Source organism: Eumetopias jubatus, unplaced genomic scaffold (genome assembly GCF_037043125.1).
Source record: "Eumetopias jubatus isolate StellerSeaLion01/CBP00866 unplaced genomic scaffold, mEumJub1_p1.0 scaffold_7, whole genome shotgun sequence".
In the NCBI taxonomy this organism is placed as follows: Eukaryota; Metazoa; Chordata; class Mammalia; order Carnivora; family Otariidae; genus Eumetopias; species Eumetopias jubatus.
The window spans coordinates 15,041,138-15,061,481 of NW_028274813.1; the positions used below are offsets into that span (position 1 = coordinate 15,041,138).

Here is a 20,344-nt window from a genome sequence, read left to right on the forward strand (position 1 = left end):
CTGCAACTCTATATAGTAACACCAATTTTGAGTTTACCTTTTATTCTGAAAAAGAATTACGTTCTTTCTTACTACAGACTTATTTCTTCTCCAACCCCACTTCCCCCCCCACCTCACTTATGTTAAAACACCACAGAGCACACATAGAGGAGAACACTGCTCATGCTTTAATGTTAATATAAAATCCTGATGTGCCAAGGAGAATTTGTAAGCAAATAACAAAATGTTTTATACTGAATTTACTGTCAATCTTTGGTGTCTTACTCTTAACTTCAGTCGCATAATATTCCTTTGAAGTAAAAAGATGATGGAGTCATGGTGTTTAACATGTTTATGATCTCTTAGAAAATATTAGCACAACTACACTTTTACAGATGAATCCACGGACAGAACTTTTCAAAAAGACAATTTTATAATTGTAAGAAAAGGTTTGAAGTGATAAATGACATCCTATTATTTTTTATATTATAGTGTGTAAGATTTTAAATATCTACTGTCTTTCTCCTAAACATCAGAAACAAGACGATACCATGTCTCACCATTATTGTCCAACATTGTGTGAGAGGTCTTAGCCAATCTAGAAAAACATTATAAAGTGTGTGTTGGAAACAAATGGATAAGACTGTCACTATTTGCAGATATAACCCTATACCTTGGGTATTCAAGAGAATAAACTGAAAAATTATTAGAACTAATTATGAAGTCCTGTAAAGTGAAATTCAAAATCAGCATGTAAAAATCAATAGCATTTCTTCAAATCAGCAATAACCAGTTAGAAAATATGATATAAAAATGGTACTCCCAAAGAAAACTATACAATAACCAGGAAAAAATATGCAAGATCAGTGTTAAGAAAACTATGAAGTTTACTAAAGACCTAAAAGAGCTAAATAACTTGTGAATTCAATATGATCATAAACCAAATCCAAATGAGATTTTTCAGAAATTCTCTGAATTTTAAAAAATCATCTAGAAGAAAAAAATACCCAAAAATAGTCCAAACATTTTTGAGAAACTCCATGTTAGAAATAATATAAAACTATAATAATTAAAAGTGTGGAGATATACAGGGAAATGCAAATCAAAACCACAGTGTGATAGATATCACCTCCCACCTGTCATAATGGCTAAAATCAAAAACTCAAGAAACGACAAGCATTGGCAAGGATGTGGAAAAAAAGGAACACTTGTGCACTGTTGGTAGGAAAGCAAACTGGGGAAGCCACTCAAGAAAACAGCATGGGGGTTCCTCAAAAACTTGAAACTAGAACGACCCTGTGATTCAGTAATACTACAGGATATTTACCTAAAGAATGCAAAAACACTAATTTGAAGGGGTACATGTACTCTGTGTTTATTGCAGCATTATTTATAGTATCCAAATTATGGAAGCAACCTAAGTGTCTGTCAGTAGATGAATGTATAAAATAGATGTGTGTGCATATTATATATATATATATAATATGCACATATACAATGGAATATTATTCGGCCATAGAAAAAGAATGAAATCTTGCCATTTGCAATGACAACATGGATAGAGCTCGAGAGTATAATGTTAAGCAAAATAAACCAATCAGAGAAATACAAATACCATCTGATTTCACTCATGTGTGGAATTTAAGAAACAAAACAAACGAACAAAGGGAAAAAAATAGAGACCAAGAAACAGATCCTTAACTGTAGAGAACAAACTGATGGTTACCAGAGGGGAGGTGGTTGGGGGATGGGTGGTATAGATGAAGGGGATTAAGAGTGCATTTATCTTGGTGAGCACTGAGTAATATATAGAACTGTTGAATCACTCTATTGTACACCTGAAACGAACACCGTATGATTATCTACACTGGAATTAAAAAAGTGTGTAGATGTATGTACACAACAGAAGTACATTCAGATGTATATAAAAAAACCATGTACAGCATTCTTTGTAGCAGTATTTTATGGATCAGTTTGGGGAGTAGCATCTCTTAATAATATTAAATTATATCCATGAACATGAGATCTCTCCATTTTTTTAGGTCTTCTTTAACTTTTTTCAATAGTATTATAGTTTTCAGTATACAGATCTCACAGTTATTTTTTTTTTAATAACAGACCTCATTTATTCTAATAGTTTTTTAGTGGATTTTTCAGATTTTCTCTATATAAGATCATGAGCTGCAAATATAGTTTTACTATATTCCCTTTCCAGTCAGGATGGCTGTTATTTCTTTTTCTTGCCTAATTATCCTGGCTGGAATCTTCAGTACAATGTAGAATAGAAGTAGTGAGAGCATCCTTGTCTTGTTTCTAATTTTAGGGAAGAAGCATCCAATATTTTACCATTATGTTTAAGTAATCTCTACACCCAACGTGGGCTCGAACTCATAACTCCTTACCATTAAATTTAATGCTAACTTTAGATTTTTCAGATTGAAGAATTTACTTTTTTCTGATTCTTCAGATTAAAGAATTACTCTTCTGTTCCTAGTGTGATGCAAGTTTTTATCATGAAAGATTATGTCCATTGTCAAATGCTTTTTCTTTGTCTATTGAGAGATGATAGTGTGGTTTTTATTTTATTCTATTGATAAGGTGTATTACATTGATTGTTTTTCACCTTTTAAACCAACCTTGCATCCCTAGTTGGTTGTGGTGTATAATTGTTTTTTGTTTTTGTATGTGTTGGAATCAGTTTGCTATTTTTGAGGATTTTAGCATCCACGTACTGTATAGAGAGGATAATTGGTCTATAATTTCCTTGTGATGTCTGTCTGGTTTTGGTATCAGGCTCATCTTGGCTACGTAAAATGATTTGGGAAGTGGTCTCTCCTCTTTGATAGTCTTTTTCCCTGTCCATACCCAATCACTAAGTCCATTAAGTTGCTGGCTGATTGCTCTACTGTTTTCAACATTTACCCCAGAGCATAAATTGCTCCATAGATTAAACTAATCAAATTCAGGCTCCCTAAAAGGGACACCATTCCCTAGATTAGTGTTCGAGATTTATTCTGACTTGAAGCAGTCTCCTCCCAGGTATCTCTGAGATTGCCCTGGTTCTGTTGGACAAACTCACTGGCCTTCAGTTTAGCTTATATAGCTAATAAGTACCAGTTACCTCCAATTACCTTTCATCATAACCTTCATTGTTTTCAAGAGCATTTTTAGGCTTGAACTTTTATACACTGTGTAATAAATGAAGTCATTTCCTTTGAGAAGATTAGGAGCTGTTTTTCTGCTTGCTTCTTCCTCAAGGCACAATCTCTGATCCAAGGCTCTGAAGTTGAGGGTGAGCACAATGGAGTGCTCCTTTCTGAGTGTCCGTTGCTTTAGAAGCTGAGTGCTCAGTTTAAGGTGGGGGTAGTAGGGGGCAGTAGCCTTAGGTCTTCTTGAATTGATATTAAAGCCCCAGTATTCTTAGTGGCATGGCCCCAAATGTAGAGCCTCCCTCTCAGAATAGGAATGGGCAGAAGGGAATTTCTACCTGTGTGCAGCACTCATCAAGGATTTAGCCTCTAGCAAGTAGCTGGGGGCAGGATGAGAAATGCCAGTCACCTGCCCCTTCTGGGAAGACAGTCCATTATATTGGGGCGGGGGGAGGAGAGTGCCCACACCCTGTGTTCTTGGTTACATCAGACTGGTGTGGACTTTTCAAGTCAGTGAGTTGGAAAGAGGGAGGAAAGGAGTGGGTCTCAGTTCAAATACTGCAAAACTCCCACCGTTCTTACCAGATTTTAGCAGATTTTTTGAATAAATGTTTCTTTTGTCATAACTCCTTAGAACCATTTCCAGGAACCTTAAATTTTTTTTATTAATTTCATCAGTTTCACTGGGGAGCTGGTCTGCAGCGCTCCTTACTGTCTCATAAAGGAAGTTCCTCCTGTATGGGTAATTTTTAACATTCCAAGGCAGCCAATTCCTATTCTCTCCACTCAGTGAAATTTTAGGATTTTAAATTAATTTTGATACTAACTTGGTTATATTGTAATTGTGAAGATAAAGTTGATACAAAATTATTTTAAGGTATATTCCAAAGATAAAGAGAAAAGTTTTATTAGATTACTCTATTATTCATTATCCTATCATTATATAGTGTCAGTTGTTGTCTGTAGTTTTCTTCTAAATACACACATAGTTAGGTTAAATTGATCTTAACTCTGTTTTCTTTGTAGGGACACATGGAAGGAGAGGTGTGGGGTTTGGCTACACATCCTTATCTGCCCATCTGTGCTACTGTAAGTGATGATAAAACCTTAAGAATATGGGATCTCTCTCCTAGTCATTGTATGTTGGCTGTCCGGAAACTGAAAAAGGGTAAGAGGCTCTCAGGCTTGAACATAGATTAAGTTGTCACAGTTTTCTAACCCTCACAAATGTAAGAAAGCAATAGTAGGTATATAAAAAAGACTTTAAATATTCATTCCATGTGCACTTGCTCATGATGCTTTTTAAAGAAAATGAATTATACCCAGTCTTTGCTATGGGACCTCCTCTGATCATACCTATCCTGAGCCAGTTTGCAATGTTATGTTGGAAAGAAAAAAAATACAAGAATACAAGAAGAAAACGGAAGCTAAATTTTCCACCCTTTGTGATTATGAAATATGTGTAATTCATAATCAGAAACTAAGAAAGAAGGCTTAATTTAAAAATAGGGTAGCAGAATTGAAGGGAGGACATTTTAGGGTGAAACAGAACTGAGCACATTTGTAGGAGTCAAATGAAGCTAGCCTATCAGTATAGAGAGATAAGGGTTCCATTTTTGGAGCAAGGCAGATATTATTAACCTAGGGCAAATGAGGATGTACAGATAACTTCACATTTCTTAATGAGCTGGTAGGGAATGTTATTTTATAGCATGGAGGCATTGAAGGAGGAGCTCTTGTTGAAAAGGTTGAAAATTGTGACTATAAGAAATGAGATAGAATCAGCAGATGATGGAAAGGATTGTCAGGCCATAATAAAGGCCAAGTTGAACTTAGGTAACATGAATTTGTAATTTAGTTACTTTGTTTCCATCTATTGACTTAAAAAGTCTATTCTCTTCTTCTAGTGTTACTGTATTTAATATTTGTACTTAACTAAAAATCTAAAAATAATCACAATCTCTAGAATAATTGAACCCTAGTCACTGCCCTGTCTCTCTCTCTCTCTCTCTCTCTCTCTCTCTCTCTCTCTCTCTCTCTCTCTCTCTGAGTTAGGAATGTCCAGCATTTTCATTCTTTGGTGGTTTTTTCTCCCTGAGAACTAGAGAAAATTACCAAATATTATCGCAGTGGTTCTATATTGAATTTTCCACGTGAAGGTTTACAGTAAGATCACAAAACCACAGTCATACCTTTGTCTACATAGGAAATCACGGTATTAAATATTCTTCACAAGGTCATAGGAAGTCCTTACCAGTCAAATTTGGAACATACTTTTAAAACCCCTCAGATTTTCTTTTTTTAATTGAGGTATAATTTACATACAGCATATTAGTTTCAGGTGTACAACACAATGATCCAATATTTGTATATATTGTGAAATGATCACTACAATAAATCTAGTTAATCGTTGCCATACATAGTCACAAAATGTTTTCTTTTTTTTTTAAAGATTTTATTTTATTTATTTATTCATGAAAGAGAGAGAGAGAGGCAGAGGGAGAAGCAGGCTCCCAAGGAGCAGGGACCCCAATGCGGGACTCAATCCCAGGACCCTGGGATCATGACCTGAGCTGAAGGCAGACGCTTAACCATCTGAGCCACCCAGGCGCCCAAAATGTTTTCTTTTTATGGTAACTTTTAAGATCTACTCTTTTAACAGCTTTCAAATACACAATACAATATTATTAACTGTAGTCATCATGATGTACATTACATCCCCATGACTTACTCATTTTATAACTGGAAGTTTGTACCTTTTGACTCCCTCACCCACTTTGCCCACCTGTCAGTAGCAACCACCAATCTGTTCTTTGTATCTATGAGCTTGTTTTTTGTTGTTGTTTTGTGGGGTTTTTTTTAAGATTTTATTTATTTATTTGACAGCGAGAGAGGGAACACAAGCGGGGGGAGTGAGAGAGGGAGAAGCAGGGAGCCTGATGCGGGGCTTGATCCCAGGATCCTGGGATCATGACCTGAGCCGAAGGCAGATGCCTAACAACTGAGCCACCCAGGTGCCCCTGTTTTTGTTTTTGTTTTTTAGATTCCACATATCAATCAGATGGTATGGTATTTAGCAAGTTGTCATTCATTTTTATGAATGAATAATATTCCATTGTGTGTGTATGTTTACGCACCATTTCTTTATCCATTCTTCCATCATTGGGCACTTTGGTTGTTTCTCTATCTTAATTATCGTAAATAATGATGCAGTAAACATGGGAGTACATACTATCTTTCTTTGAGTAAGTGTTTTCAGTTTCTTCAGGTAAGTACCCAGGAGTGGAATTAGTGCATCATATGGTAGTTCTATCTTTAATTTTTGAGAATTTGGGTTTTTTTTTTTAACCCCTCTTCAGTCGGATGTTATTATTTAATGCAGTCAGTGTTTACTTAGGTTTATCTATGCTTATACATTTCTTTGCTCATATTTTCTTCTTGTATCTCAGATATTTTTTCTTTTATCATTTTTTCCTAAAATATAGTCTTAGAAGGGGCCTGGGTGGCTCAGTCAGTTAAGCATCTGCCTTTGGCCCAGATCATGATCCCAGAGTCCTGGGATCGAGTCCCGCATCGGGCTCCCTGCTCAGCGGGGAGTCTGTTTCTCCCTCTCCTTCTGCCCCTGACTCATTCTCTCTCTCTCAAATAAATAAAATCTTAAAAATAAAAAATATATACAGTTTTAGAGTTTCTTTAATAAAAACTTCTTTGTCTGAACCAGTGTCATTTCAAGTATAGGGTGGTAGGAGTGGTCTGTTGCAGCAGCAAAAGTATTTTATCATGGACATTGTAATTTTTTTTAAAGATTTATTTATTTTGAGAGAAAGAGTGTGTGCGCACATATACAAGCGGGGGGGGGCATAAGGAGAGGGAGAGAGAATCCTTAAGCAGACTCCCTGCTGAGTACAGAGCCTGATATAGGGGTCCATCCCAGGACCCTGAAATCATGACCTGAGCAGAAACCAGGAGTTGGCCACTTAACTGACTGAGCCACCCAGGCACCCCTGACATTGCAATTCTTAAAAAGCAAGTTTGTTTTTTGTTGTTGATGTATAGTTCACACACAAGTTACATTAGTTACAGGTATACAACGTAACAGTTCAACTTCTCTGTACATCATGCTGTGCTCACTACAGTGTACCTACCATTTGTCATTATACAACACTATTACAATACTATTGACTGTATTCCATATGCTTTCATCCCTGTGACTTACTAATTCCATAATTGGAAGGTTGTATCTCCCACTCTCCCTAAAAAGCAAACTGATTTTTATTAAGCTTTATTATTATTGTTTTAAAATTTTTGATAGTTGGTGTTTTGCCACTCTGGGTGAATTATTACCACCTCCTTCCCTGCCTTTGGTATACTATTACTCTGATTATTTTTATTTTTTTACTCTCATTCTTTAATGCTAATTTAAGCTCTTCTGGAGTTCTGGTTGAGAGTTATTATTCCCCTCTTTTCCATTGTTCTCTTATTTTGTTCTGTAGTTCTGTACTTTAATAACATTATGCATGTGCTTCATTTTTTACTTATTCTATTTAGGATTTGTTGTGCTTCCTGAATTTGTGGATTTATGTCTTGCATCAGACCTGAAAAATTATCTTCCAGTATTATTGGCTGCTCCTAGGAATAGATCTTTGTATTAGGTTATGGAGAAAACACATAATTCTGTGTGTTTGTTTTTAAATAGTCTTCACTTTTATTTTTGTCACCATTGATTCAAAAGGAAAATAGGTGAGGGGAACCCTCTTGCACTGTTGGTGGGAATGCAAACTGGTGGAGCCACTGTGGAAAGCAGTATGGAGGTTCCTCAGAAAGTAAAAAATAGAACTACTTTATGATGCAGCAATTACATTACTAGGTATTTACCCAAAGAATACAAAAACCCTAATTCAAAGGGATACATGCACCTCAAAGTTTATATCAGCATTATCAACAATAGCCAAATTATAGCTGAAGTGTCTATCGACTAATGAATGGATAAAGAAGATGTGGCATATATATATATACACACACACACAATGGAATATTACTCAGCCATAGACAAAAAGAATGAAATCTTGCCATTTGCAACAACATGGATGGACCTGGGATGTATTATGATAAGTGAAATAAGTCAGTCAGAAAGATAAATACCATATGATTCCACTCACATGTGGAATTTAAGAAACAAATGAGCAAAGGGAAATAAAAAGAAAGAGGCAAACCGAGAAACAGGCTCTTAACTATAGAGAACAAACTGATGAAGGATGGAGGATCCAGAATGGAGGTGGGTGGGGGGAATGGGTTAAATAGGTGATAAGGATTAAGGAGGGCACTTGTTGTGATGAGCACCGGGTGTTGTATGTAAGTGTTGAATCGCCATATTGTACACCTGAAACTAATATTACCCTGTTAACTGAAATTTAAATAAAAACCTTTAAAAAAAGGAAAATAGGTGGATTTTCTTAACTTTAAAAGGTTATGTGTGGTTTTATACTGGTTGAGTTAATTACAAAATTACTGAAGTCCTAATGGTTTAAAAATTATGAAATAGTTATCTCCTTCAAACATTCAGTAAGCAAATACTATTTTCTTCAGCAAATGAGTATATAACTTTTATGATGCTGAGGCTTAACATTTTATAAAAGTAAGTCATAGGGGCGCCTGGTTGGCTCAGTTAAGCATCCAACTCTTGATTTCAGCTCAGGTCATGATCTCAGGGTCCTGGGATGAGCCCCGTGTCAGGCTTCATGCTTAGCGGGGAGTCTGCTTGAGGATGCTCTCTCCCTCTCCTCTGGCCCCTCCCCTTGCTTACTCACACACACTCTCTCTCTAAAACAAATAAATCTTAAAAAAAAGAGTCATTATAGTTAATGTAGATTGTCCTATGAGAATTTTGCCAAACAAGTAATTTCATTTATAGTAACAAGTTCTAGAATAACCAGAAATATAAATATGTAACATGAATTAATGTCTATGATGTTAATATCTATAAAGCAAGCATTTTCTTTTTAAGATTTTATTATTTGAGAGAGAAAGAGAGAGCATGAGAGGGGGGAGGGTCAGAGAGAGAAGCAGGCTCCCCGCTGAGCAGGGAGCCCAATGTGGAACTCGATCCTGGGACTACAGGATCATGACCTGAGCTGAAGGCAGTCGCTTAACCAACTGAGCCACCCAGGAGCCCAAGCAGGTATTTTCTAAATATTGCTAACCTCTCACACTTTTTTATGTAATGATGTGTTAGAAGTTTCTGTTAGAAACTTGTACTCCCTGGCTTTAGCTTTTAATTATAATCAAACCCCATTTTTTTTCTCCCTACCCCTTCCTCAACTCTAGTAACCATCAGTCTATTCTTTGTATCTACGAGCTTGGGTTTTTGTTTTGTTTTAGATTCCACATATAAAAGAGATCATATAGTATTTGTCTGTCTCTGACTTACTTCACTTAGCTGATACCCTTGAGGTCCATCCATGTTGTCAGAAATGGCAGGATTTCATTTGTTTTTATGGTTGAATTAAATTCCATTGTATACCATAATTTCTTTATCCTTTCATCCATCAATGGACATTTAGGTTATTACATATCCTTGCTATTTAAAATAATGCAGCAGTGAACATGGGAATGAATATATCCTTCAAATTATTGTTTTCATTTTTTTCAGATAAATTCCCAGGAGTGGAATTGCTGGATTATATGGTAGTTCTATTTTTAATTTGGGGGGGAACATCCATACTGTTTTTTGTACTGGCTGTACCAGTTTACATTCCCACAGCAGTGCATGAGGGTTCTGTTTTCCCCACATTCTTGCCAACACTTATTTTTTGTCTTTTTGATAATAACCATTCTAATAGGTATGAGGTCTATCTTACTGTGGTTTTGATTTGCGTTTCCCAGATGATTAATGATGTTGAGCATCTTTTCATGTACCTGTTGGCCATCTGTATGTCTTTGGACAAGTATCTATTCAGATCTTCTGCCCATTTTTTAATTGGATTGTTTGTTTTTTCACTGTTGAGTTGTAGGAGTTCCTTATGTATTTTGAATAATAGCCCCCACTCAGATATATGATCTGCAGCTATTTTCTCCCGTTGGGTAGATTGCGTTTTCGTTTATTTCCTTTGCTGTGCAGAAACTTTTTAGCTTGATGTCCCACTTGTTGATTTTTGCTTTTGTTGTGTTTGATTTTGGTGTTAGGTTTTTAAAAATCAGCAAGACCTATGTCAAGAAGCATATTACTGCCTGTGTTTTCTTCTAGGAGTCTTATGGTTTCAGGTCTTACATTTCTTTCAGGTTAATTTTTGTGAATGGTGTAAGATAGTGGTCCAGTTTCATTCTTTTGCATGTGCCTGCCAGTTTTCCTAACACCATTTATTGAAGAGACCATCCTTTCTCCATTGTATAATCTTGGCTTCTTTGTCTTAAATTATTTGACCATATATGTATGGGTTCATTTCTGGGCTTTGTATTCATTTCCATTGATCTATGTGTCTGTTTCTATGCCAATACCATACTGTTTTAGTTACTGTAGCTTTATAATATAGTTTGAAATCAGAGCTTGTGCTGCCTCCAGCTTTGTTCTTTCTCAAAAATTGCTTTGGCTACTCAGGGTCTTTCGTGGTTCCATACAAATTTTAGGAGTGTTCTATTTCTGTGAAAAATACCATTGGAATTTTTTAACTAGACTCTATGCCCAGCATGGTGCTTGAACTCACTACCCTGAGATTAAGAGTCACATGCTCTACCAACTGAGCCAGCCAGATACCTCAATACCATTGGAATTTTGATAGGGATTGCATTGAATCTATATTTTGCTTAGGGTGAAATAGACATTTTAACAGTATTAATTCCTCCAATCAGTGAGCACAGAATATCTTTTTGTTTATTTTGTTGTCTTTAATTTCATTAATGTTTTAATAGGTTTCAATATATAGGTCTTTCACCTCCCTGGTTAAAACTTCCTAGGTGTTTTTTTTTTTTTTAACACAATTATAAATGGGATTGTTTTCTTTCTCTTTCTCAGAGTTTGTTATTATGAAGAAATGCAACAGATTTTTGTGTATTGATTTTGTAGTCTGCAACTTTACTGAATTTTATTCTGACAGTTTTTGGTGGAGTCATAGGGTTTTCTATATATGATGTGTCATCTGCAAATAGTGAGAGTTTTACTTTCTTTGTAATTTGGATGCCTTTTCTTTTTCTTCTCCCCCCCCCCACCCCGCCCCCAATTGCTCTGGCTAGGACTTCTAACACTATGTTGAATAAAAGTGGCAAGAGTAGACATCCTTGTCTTGTTCTTGATCTTAGAGGAAAACATTTCAGCCTTTCACCATTGAGTATGATGTTAGCTGTGGGCTTGTCATATGTGGCCTTTATTATGTTGAGGTAGCCTTCTTCTATACCCACTTTGTTGAGAGTTTTTATTAAGAACACATGTTTAATTTTGTCAGATGCCTTTCTGCATCTAATGAGATCATGAATTTTATCTTTTTTTTTTTTTCTTTTGAAAGAGTGAGGGGGCAGGGGCAGAAGGAGAGGGAGAGAGAGGGAGAGAGAATCTTAAACAGGCTCCATGCTCATCATGGAGCCTGGCATGGGGCTTGAGCTCACAATCCAGAAATCATGACCTCAGCTGAAATCAAGAATTGGATGGTTAACTGACTGAGCCACCCAGGGACCCCTGTCCTTCATTTTGCTAATGGTAGTGTATCACATTGACTAATGTGTATATGTTGAACCATCCTTGTATCCCTGGAATAAATCCGACTTGATCATGCTGTATGATCCTTTTAATGTATTATTGAATTTAGTTTGCTAATACTTTGTTGAGGATTTTTGCATCTATGTTCATCAAAGATATTGACCTGTAATTTTCCTTTTTTCTGGCATCTTGTCTGATTTTGGTATTAAGGTAATGTTGGCCTTGTAAAATATGTTTGGAAAAGTTCCTCCCTCTTTTGTTTTTCGGAAGAGTTTGAGCAGGATTCCTATTAATTCTTCTTTAGGTACTTGGTAGAATTCACTGGTGAAGCCATCTGCTCCTGAACTTTTATTCATTGGGAGATTTTTGATTACTGACTTAATCTCCTTGCTAGTAACCATTCTGTTCAGATTTTCTATTTCATCATGATTTAGTCTTGGCAGGTTGTATGTTTTTAGGAATTTATTCATTTCTTCTGGGTTGTCCAAATGTTGGCAAATACTTGTTCAAGGTAGTCTTTTACGATCCTTTGTATTCTGTGGTATTGGTTGTAACATCTCCTCTTTCACTTCTGATTTTGAGTCCTCTCTTTTTTCTTGGTGAGTCTAGCTAAAGATTTGTCAATTTTATTTGTCTTCTCAAAGAACCAGCTCTTAGTTTCATTGATTTTTCTATTGTCTTTTTAGTCTCTATTTCATTTATTTCTGTTCTAATCTTTATTTCCTTTCTTCTACTAACTTGGCCTTCAGTTCTTTTTTTTTTTCTCTCTCTAGTTCTTTGAGGTGTAAAGTTAGATTGTTTAGTTCAGATTTTTTTTTTTTGTTTCTTAAGGTAGGCATTTATCACTAACAGTTCCTCTTAGAACTGTTTTATTCTATCTCATAAATTTTGGTAAGTTACATTTTCATTTTTGTTTGTCTCAGTATTTTTATTTTATTAGGTCATGTTAATCACCATACATTACATCATTAGTTTTTGATGTAGTGTTCCATGATACATTGTTTGTGTATAACACCCTGTGCTCCATTCAGTAGTGCCCTCTTTAATACCCATCTCAGTATTTTTTTGATTTCTCTTTTAAGTTCTTCCTTGACCCATTGGTTGTTTAGTAGCATGTTCTTTAATCTCCATGTATTTGTGAATTTTCCAGGTTTCTTCATGTAATTAATTTCTGGTTTCATACTGTTGTGGTTGGAATAGATGCTTGATATGATTTTAGTCCTCTTAAATTTATTAATACTTGTTTTGTGACCTAACATTGATCTATCTTGGAAAATGTTCCGTGTGTACTTGAGAAGAATGTGTATTCTCTTGTTTTTGAATGGATCTTCTGTAAATATCTGTTAAGCCCATCTGGTGTAACATGCCATTTAAGGCCAGTGTTTCCTTACTAATTTTCTGTCTAGATGATCTATCCATTGATGTGAATGGGGTATTAAAGACCCCTACTCTTATTGTATTGCTGTCTACTTCTCCCTTTAGTTCTGTTAATATTTGCTTTATGTGTTTAGATTCTCTTCTGTTGTGTACATAAATATTAACAAATGTTACCTCCTTTTGTTGCATTGACCCCTTTATCATTATGTATCGACCTTCTTGTCTCTTATTACAGTCTTTATTTTAAAGTCTGTTTTGTCTGATAAAAGTATAGCTGCCCAGATTTCTTTGGGTTTCCATTTTCCTACAATATCTTTTTTCATACCTGTACTTTTGTGTGTGACCTTACTTCTATAGTATGTTTCTTGGTTTGCCTCTCTCTCTTTATTTCCCTTTGCTTATTTGTTTTGTTTCTTAAATTCCACATGTGAATGAAATCAGATGGTATTTTTCTTTGACTTATTTCACTTAGCATAATACTCTCTAGCTCCATCCATGTTGTTGCAAATGGCAAGATTTCATTCTTTTTGATGGCTGAATAATTAGCTCTTTCTCTTTCACATCTGCTGTGTAACCTACCTGTTAGGTATTTGATTTTGAGAATTGACCTTAGATTTTTTTTTTTTATAACATATCATTCTTGTTTATGTTTTAGCTTTCCTCTCTTATGTCTTTAATCTTTACCTATCAGATAAAGAATATAAAATCTAGTTATCTGACATCCTTTGGGATCTGAGTATGCTGTTTTTTCTTTCTGCTGTTTAGGAGTTATTTTTCTGCTGACTCCCTCCTGGCGTGCCATTTTCTTTTGTGCTTAAAAATTTGGATTGTAAGTTTATGTTTAATTGGGCTTTCTTTACCTGTAGGGGTTCTCCGAGGTCTGGATCAAAGGTGTTCTTCCAGAGTGATTTTGTTTCCTTCTCCCAGGTGCCTAAGTTGCTACCATCGAGAACTACTAAGGATTTTTTGAACTAGGATTGCATAAATCCTGTAATTAGCATAGCTTGAAATCTAGGATTTGTATAAGCCACCCTACATTTGTGAGTCCTCAAGTATGATTTTTTTCCCCCTCTATCTAGAACCCAGGGAGCATACACAAGTCTATTTCCTGATGTCTTTCTTTACTCCCAGGCATAATTTTAAAAGTCTACTCTTAAAAAAGTGTACTCTTCCCTTGAGATATGATTGTAATACTTAATAAAAGGACAATACAGGGACGCCTGGGTGGCTCAGTTGGTTAAGCGTCTGCATTCGGCTCAGGTCATGATCCCGGGGTCCTGGGATCGAGCCCCGTGTCAGGCTCCCTGCTTGGCAGGAAGTCTGCTTCTCCCTCTCCCACTCCCCCTGTTTGTGTTCCCTCTCTTGCTGTGTCTCTCTCTGTCAAATAAATAAAATCCTTAAAAAAAAAAAAAAGACTAAATTGTAAAGTTAACCACCAACAAACTTGTATAAAATATTTTTTAGGGGGTACCTGGGTGGCTCAGTTGTTAAGCGTCTGCCTTCAGCTCAGGTCATGATCCCAGGGTCCTGGGATCGGGCTCCCTGCTCAGAGGGAAGCCTGCTTCTCCCTCTCCCACTCCCCCTGCTTGTGTTCCCTCTCTTGCTGTGTTTCTCTCTGTCAAGTGAATAAATAAAATCTTCAAAAAAAATTTTTAAAAAAAGATGTAAATAGTTTATGTATACACATAATCGTTTATGTATAGTCTCTGTTTCCATAACTGGTTATGGGCTGTGGTTGATATCTCTGACTTCCCTTTTCTATTACCCATTTCATATTTTCTTTGTCCTTTTTTTTTTTAAGATTTTATTTATTTGACAGAGAGAGAGACACAGCGAAAGAGGGAACACAAGCAGAGGGAGTGGGAGAGGGAGAAGCAGGCTTCCCGCGGAGCAGGGAGCCCAATGCGGGGCTCGATCCCAGGACCCTGGGATCATGACCTGAGCCGAAGGCAGACGCTTAATGACTGAGCCACTCAGGGGCCCCTGTCCTTTTTTTTTTTTTTTAAGATTTTATTTATTTATTTGACAGCGAGAGCTGGAACACAGGCAGGGGGAGTGGGAGAGGGAGAAGCAGACTCCCCACTGAGCAGGAAGCCCGATGTGGGGCTTGATCCCAGGACTCTGGGACCATGACCTGAGCCGAAGGCAGATGCTTAATGACTGAGCCACCCAGGCACCCCAATATTTTCTTTGTCCTTAGCCAGAACCTCAGGTGGTTGGAGTTATTTGGCTCATGGGGTAACCCAAACCTTTATTGCTAAATAATATGAAATCTCAGTATCTCTACCTGTTTTTTTTTCCTGGTTGGTGTTCCATTAAGTTTTACCATTGGTTATGGAAGACTAGAAATGTCCCAGTGAGTCCCCCTGGGTTCCAGATATAGTCCCCTTTGCTCTCAGTGTGTAGTAATAACTCTGCAATTGGGATCAATTACTCCCCCTGGAAGAGTAACAGCCCCTTTGTTTGCTTGTTGTTTCACTGGCATAAGGAACCCAACATGACCAGGTGGCAGTCTTACCTTCTAATTCAGAGGAAGCATTCTGTCCCCTGGTAAAAGAATTCTCCCTGCTCTTGGGAGATAAGACTTTAAATCAGCAGAGCTCAGAGTTGCCAGGATGCAAAACAAAATTGTGCAAGTTCGTTATTAGATTGAATGGTGAGAAGAGTCACTCCCACTTCTACTTCTTGATTTCTAGACCCATGTAATCTGGCTATGAGGTTGACAGCACCATGTAATGGTCTGTGATTCAAAGGATATATTGCATCCTGCAAGACAAAATCCCAGTCTTTGACGGTATTGTTTCCCAGATGGTGCCATAAATTAGTTTTCAGTAAGCCATTCCACTGTTAATTAATTGTTCTGTTAGTAGCTTTCTCTGAGTAGTGGGAGTTGGGATAAAACTAGTTAATTCCATGGGTATGAGTCTAATGCTGGACATTTTTTGCTATAGGTTCCTTGATCAGAAGCATGAAATTTGGTGATGGTGGAAAAGGCATCCCATGTGTCCATGGATGGTGGTGCTAGCAGAATCATAATGGTCAGGGAAGGCAAATCCAGAATTCATGTCTATTCTAGTAAAGATGAATCTTTGCCTCCTCCATAATGGAAGAGGTCCAATATAATCAGCTTGTTACCAGCTGGCTGGTTGGTCTCCCCGGGGAATGGTGTTATATCAAGTTCACTTGGTCTCTACTGTTAGCAGATTAGACACTCAGTGGTAGTGGTAGCAAGATAATGTTGGAAAAGAGAGTCCATGTTTTCTAAGTCAAGCATAAACACTGTCCTTGCCTCCACAGGCCCACTGAGTAAGTGCTAGCTGGCTAGAAGAAGACGCTTCTCTGAGATCCACAGAGCATAGTGTTTTGTCCTCCTGTTCGTTGAGAGTCTCCTCTGTAGTGGACACTTTTTGTTTGGCATTCCATAGGACACAAAAATCTTCACATCCTTTGCCCTTCCTGAAAGTTTCATTTTCCAGATTTCCTTGTCTCTAATCTTCTAATCCTGAAAGAATCCAATCCTCAACTGATCATCCAAATAGTTAACAGATGCTAATGAGTCAGTGTAAATCTGTCCATCTGGTCATCTCTCACCACAAAAGTAGAAAACCAAATGTACTACTACTGCTTGAAGTGCTGCCCATTGTGAAATTTTACCTTTACTGCTATCCTTCAGGGTCACCCCTGAGTGGGGCTATAGTGATTTCAGGTGGATACCAACATATACTGTATAGGAACATCTGTAAATCTGGCTCAAGTTTTTTCTTCCTCAGCCAGCTGATCGTTAATGAATACCCATGAGGCCATAGGTATAGATTGAGAGAGAGAAGAGGTATCGTAGCAGGGATTATTGCTGGATTCTGAGCCACTTGTTCATGCAAATCACTTCTGTATTCCAGATCTGTGGAAGACTGGTCTTTTATATACCATTTCCATTTGATCATAGATTGCTGCTTAGGACACATAGTCACCTGATATCCTATAGTTAGGCATTTACTCTCTACCAAGGCTTAGTAGCAAGGCCAAAACACCTTCTCAAAGAGAAAATAGGTATCTGTAAAGGAGGGTATGGTATTTTCTCCCAAATCTAAGAGATCTGCAGTACAATTCTCCTTCAGTAGCTTTCCAGAGGCTTCATATAGCATCCCTGTTTACCACAGACACTTTGAGTATCATTGAGTTTGCTAGATTATAAGGCCCAAGTGGAAGATCAGCTTGCCTCCTCTTGTTCTAGTCCCTTGGAAGCCTTTTAAGTGACTTGATAAATGGGTTGAAGCAGCTCACTCAAATGTGTAGGCTTCCAAAAGGCATTACAGGCATTTTACTCCTTTTGTTTGTGATAGGTTTTGGAAGGTGTAGCAACCTTTCACCTTAAAGGGAATATCTTGACGTATTCCATATCATTGGATCCCCAGAAGCTTCACTGAAGTGGCAGGTCCTTTAATTTTTGTGGTAATTATCTTCCACTCTCTTGATTCACTTATGTCTTACTAAGACATCTAAAGTACTTGTTGCTTCCTGCTCCCCAGATCCATTCTGCATAATGTCATCAATGTAGTGGACCATTGAGATGTTTTGTGGAATGTCAAGATGATCAGGATCTCTGTGGACTATACTATGGCAAAAAAAAACAAAAAAACAAAAAACAGGAGAGTTGAATAGCCCTGAGGCAAGGCTTTGAAGGTGTGCACAGATACAAGCCAGGTAAAAGCAGACTACTCTGGTGGTCCTTACAGATTGGGGGTGGAGAAAAAAAGCTTTAACCAGGGCAATAACTGCATGCAAAATATTAAGGGCTATGTTTGTTTGTGCTGGTAAAGATTTGAAAGAGTAGCTTCAGTTAACATTGCTACCTGATTAAATTTATTATCCATAGTTAGTATCTAAAATTCATCTTAGGGGTGCCTGGATAGCTCAGTTGGTTAAGCATTCAACTCTTGATCTCAGCTCAGGTCATGATCTCAGGGTCCTGCGATTGAGCCCCAAATCGGGCTCCACACTCAGCAGGGAGTCTGCTTCTCTTCTTCTCCCTCTGCCCCAGAGAAAGAAAGAAAGAGAAAGTGAGAGTGTGGTGGGGGTCTCTCTCTCTCTCTCTCTCTCTCTCTCTCTCTCTCTGTCTCTAAAATAAATCTTTAAAAAAATTAAAATAAAATCCATCTTATTTCACATAGACCAAACAGTCAAGTTTAAATGTAATAGGTGTTTTCACCAGTGCATATTTTCAGTCTTTGGTAATGTCACTAATTTTTGCAGTTCTCAGGCTTGCAGTTTTGCATCTAATCTTGAGAGAGCAATTTCCAGGGGTTTGCACTTATTTCTTCCTGTTGTAATGACCCTTATCCCGTGGATCACAGAGCCAATCTAGTGGATTCTACAAGTTGCCAAGTGTATCTGTTACAATTCAGGAATTGGATGGAATCCACAGAATTAGTGTTAGTTCAGAGCCCCTGTTTACTAATTCCTGAACATTTGAGTATTTCCTTTTCTTCAGTTGAGTCATTTGTGACCACTGATTGTTGGAGAAAGATTTACTTAATATACTGTGGCATTGCTACAGGGTCCCTCTCAATGGGACTTAGCCTTCCCTTTAATCAAGGGACTCTGAGTATATGAATTGGCTCAGGTCTGAAAACAGGCTGAGAATCTGTGAGTTTCCATTATGGTAATTGAAGTCAGGTTTTTTTAGCCGCCAGGTCTGGAGTTTTTTCTGTTATATAGATCAAACACTAATCTGGTAGCCTACTCATCTATTTCATTCCTGCAGACACCATGATTGATTAGTCACCAACAGAAATCTCCACAGGCCAAAACATTCTGATTATTAGGACATTCCTGCTGCCCTTTTTGGTAAAAGAATCTGCTCTTTTAAGTGCTGCTACTTGGCTTCTGCTTTTCCTAGATGATCCCTATTGAATCAGGGAGCCCATATTAATGGAAACATCTCCTTTTCCTGCTCTACGTAGAAGGACATCACAGAGCTTTTCAAAGATGTAGATGTTGCCCTTAATTAATGTATTTCTCAATGCTTTTGTAAAGGGACTGTTTTCTAGACTTTGGGGGGCACTATAGTTGGTGGGCAAGTATACAGGTTGCATATGAGAAATCTACTTCAACATTCTTACCTCCCTAAGCTTTTGGATTCCTTCCTCTATATCAGAGGTCAGCAAATCCAGCCCTCCTCCTGATTATGTAAATAATATTTTATTGGGACACAGCCATGACCATTCATTTATGTATTGTCTAGGTCTGCTTTTGTACTACAGTAGCAGAGTTGAGTAGTAGTGACAGAGACCATATGGCCTGCAACGCTGAAAATATTTACTTCTCTGGTCCTTTAAGAAAAGGTTTATTGCCGATCTCTGCCCTAGAGCATGCTGAGATTTGATCCAAGTTAGGGGTCTAGTGACAGCAGAGAAGTGGTTATGATAGTTCTTCAGAAGGCTAAACATCCCCTGCAAGGCATCTATCCCAGAAGATCAGTCTTCCCAGGCACAGGAGAGCAAACTTGGCACTGGCCATGAGACTCAGAATAAACACAGAAGTTCAAGATTTTCAGTTTTGTCTGAATCTAACCAGATGCTCCCATTCCACAGTTCAGAGTTCCTTCCTTCCCAGTCAGTGCCCCATCACATAAGAAACTTGGTGAAACTGGGAATTCAGCTGACATTGTAAATTTGCAACCTACACAATTAAATTTCGTGTTTGTTTTTAGCAACATCAGCCCATGGTTTCTAGTCAGACCATGACTCGTGCTGAGAGTTTAAGGATCTGAGTTTGTTACTTCTTTCTGTTAAATGTTCCATGCACTCAGTGGAATCTTTTGCACAGCATAGTCCTTGCAGTTATCATTCTTTTTGTGATGGTCAAAGGCAGCAGCCTCTTGGACTCCGAGGGCATTTTACTTCAGTTAACTGCAGGAGATAACTTGATTGTTATGCCCATACATATACCCTGGATTACTAACATCCCATTTCCCGTTGGCAAGGGCTCAGCACTGTGCTTAAACCCAAAGCATGACTCAACCAATTCCAAAAATCCCATCTTTAATGGTCTGTCTCCTGTGACTACTTCAGTACCAATTCTGTACCAATCAAGAAACAGAAACGACCTTAGTAAGTGGAATAGGGAAAATTTAATACTGAATAAGTGTTGTTAA

The 20,344-nt window shown here is 37.5% G+C and overlaps 1 protein-coding gene across 1 annotated transcript in view; it reads left to right on the forward strand.

Moving 5' to 3' along the window:
- EML5 (EMAP like 5) overlaps window positions 1–20,344 on the forward strand; it is a 168,139-nt gene that overhangs the window by 99,244 nt on the left and 48,551 nt on the right. The window contains exon 21 of the mRNA XM_028098102.2: window positions 4,155–4,296. Within this exon, the coding sequence (XP_027953903.1) occupies window positions 4,155–4,296 (142 nt within the window). The remainder of the gene's footprint in view (window positions 1–4,154; window positions 4,297–20,344) is intronic.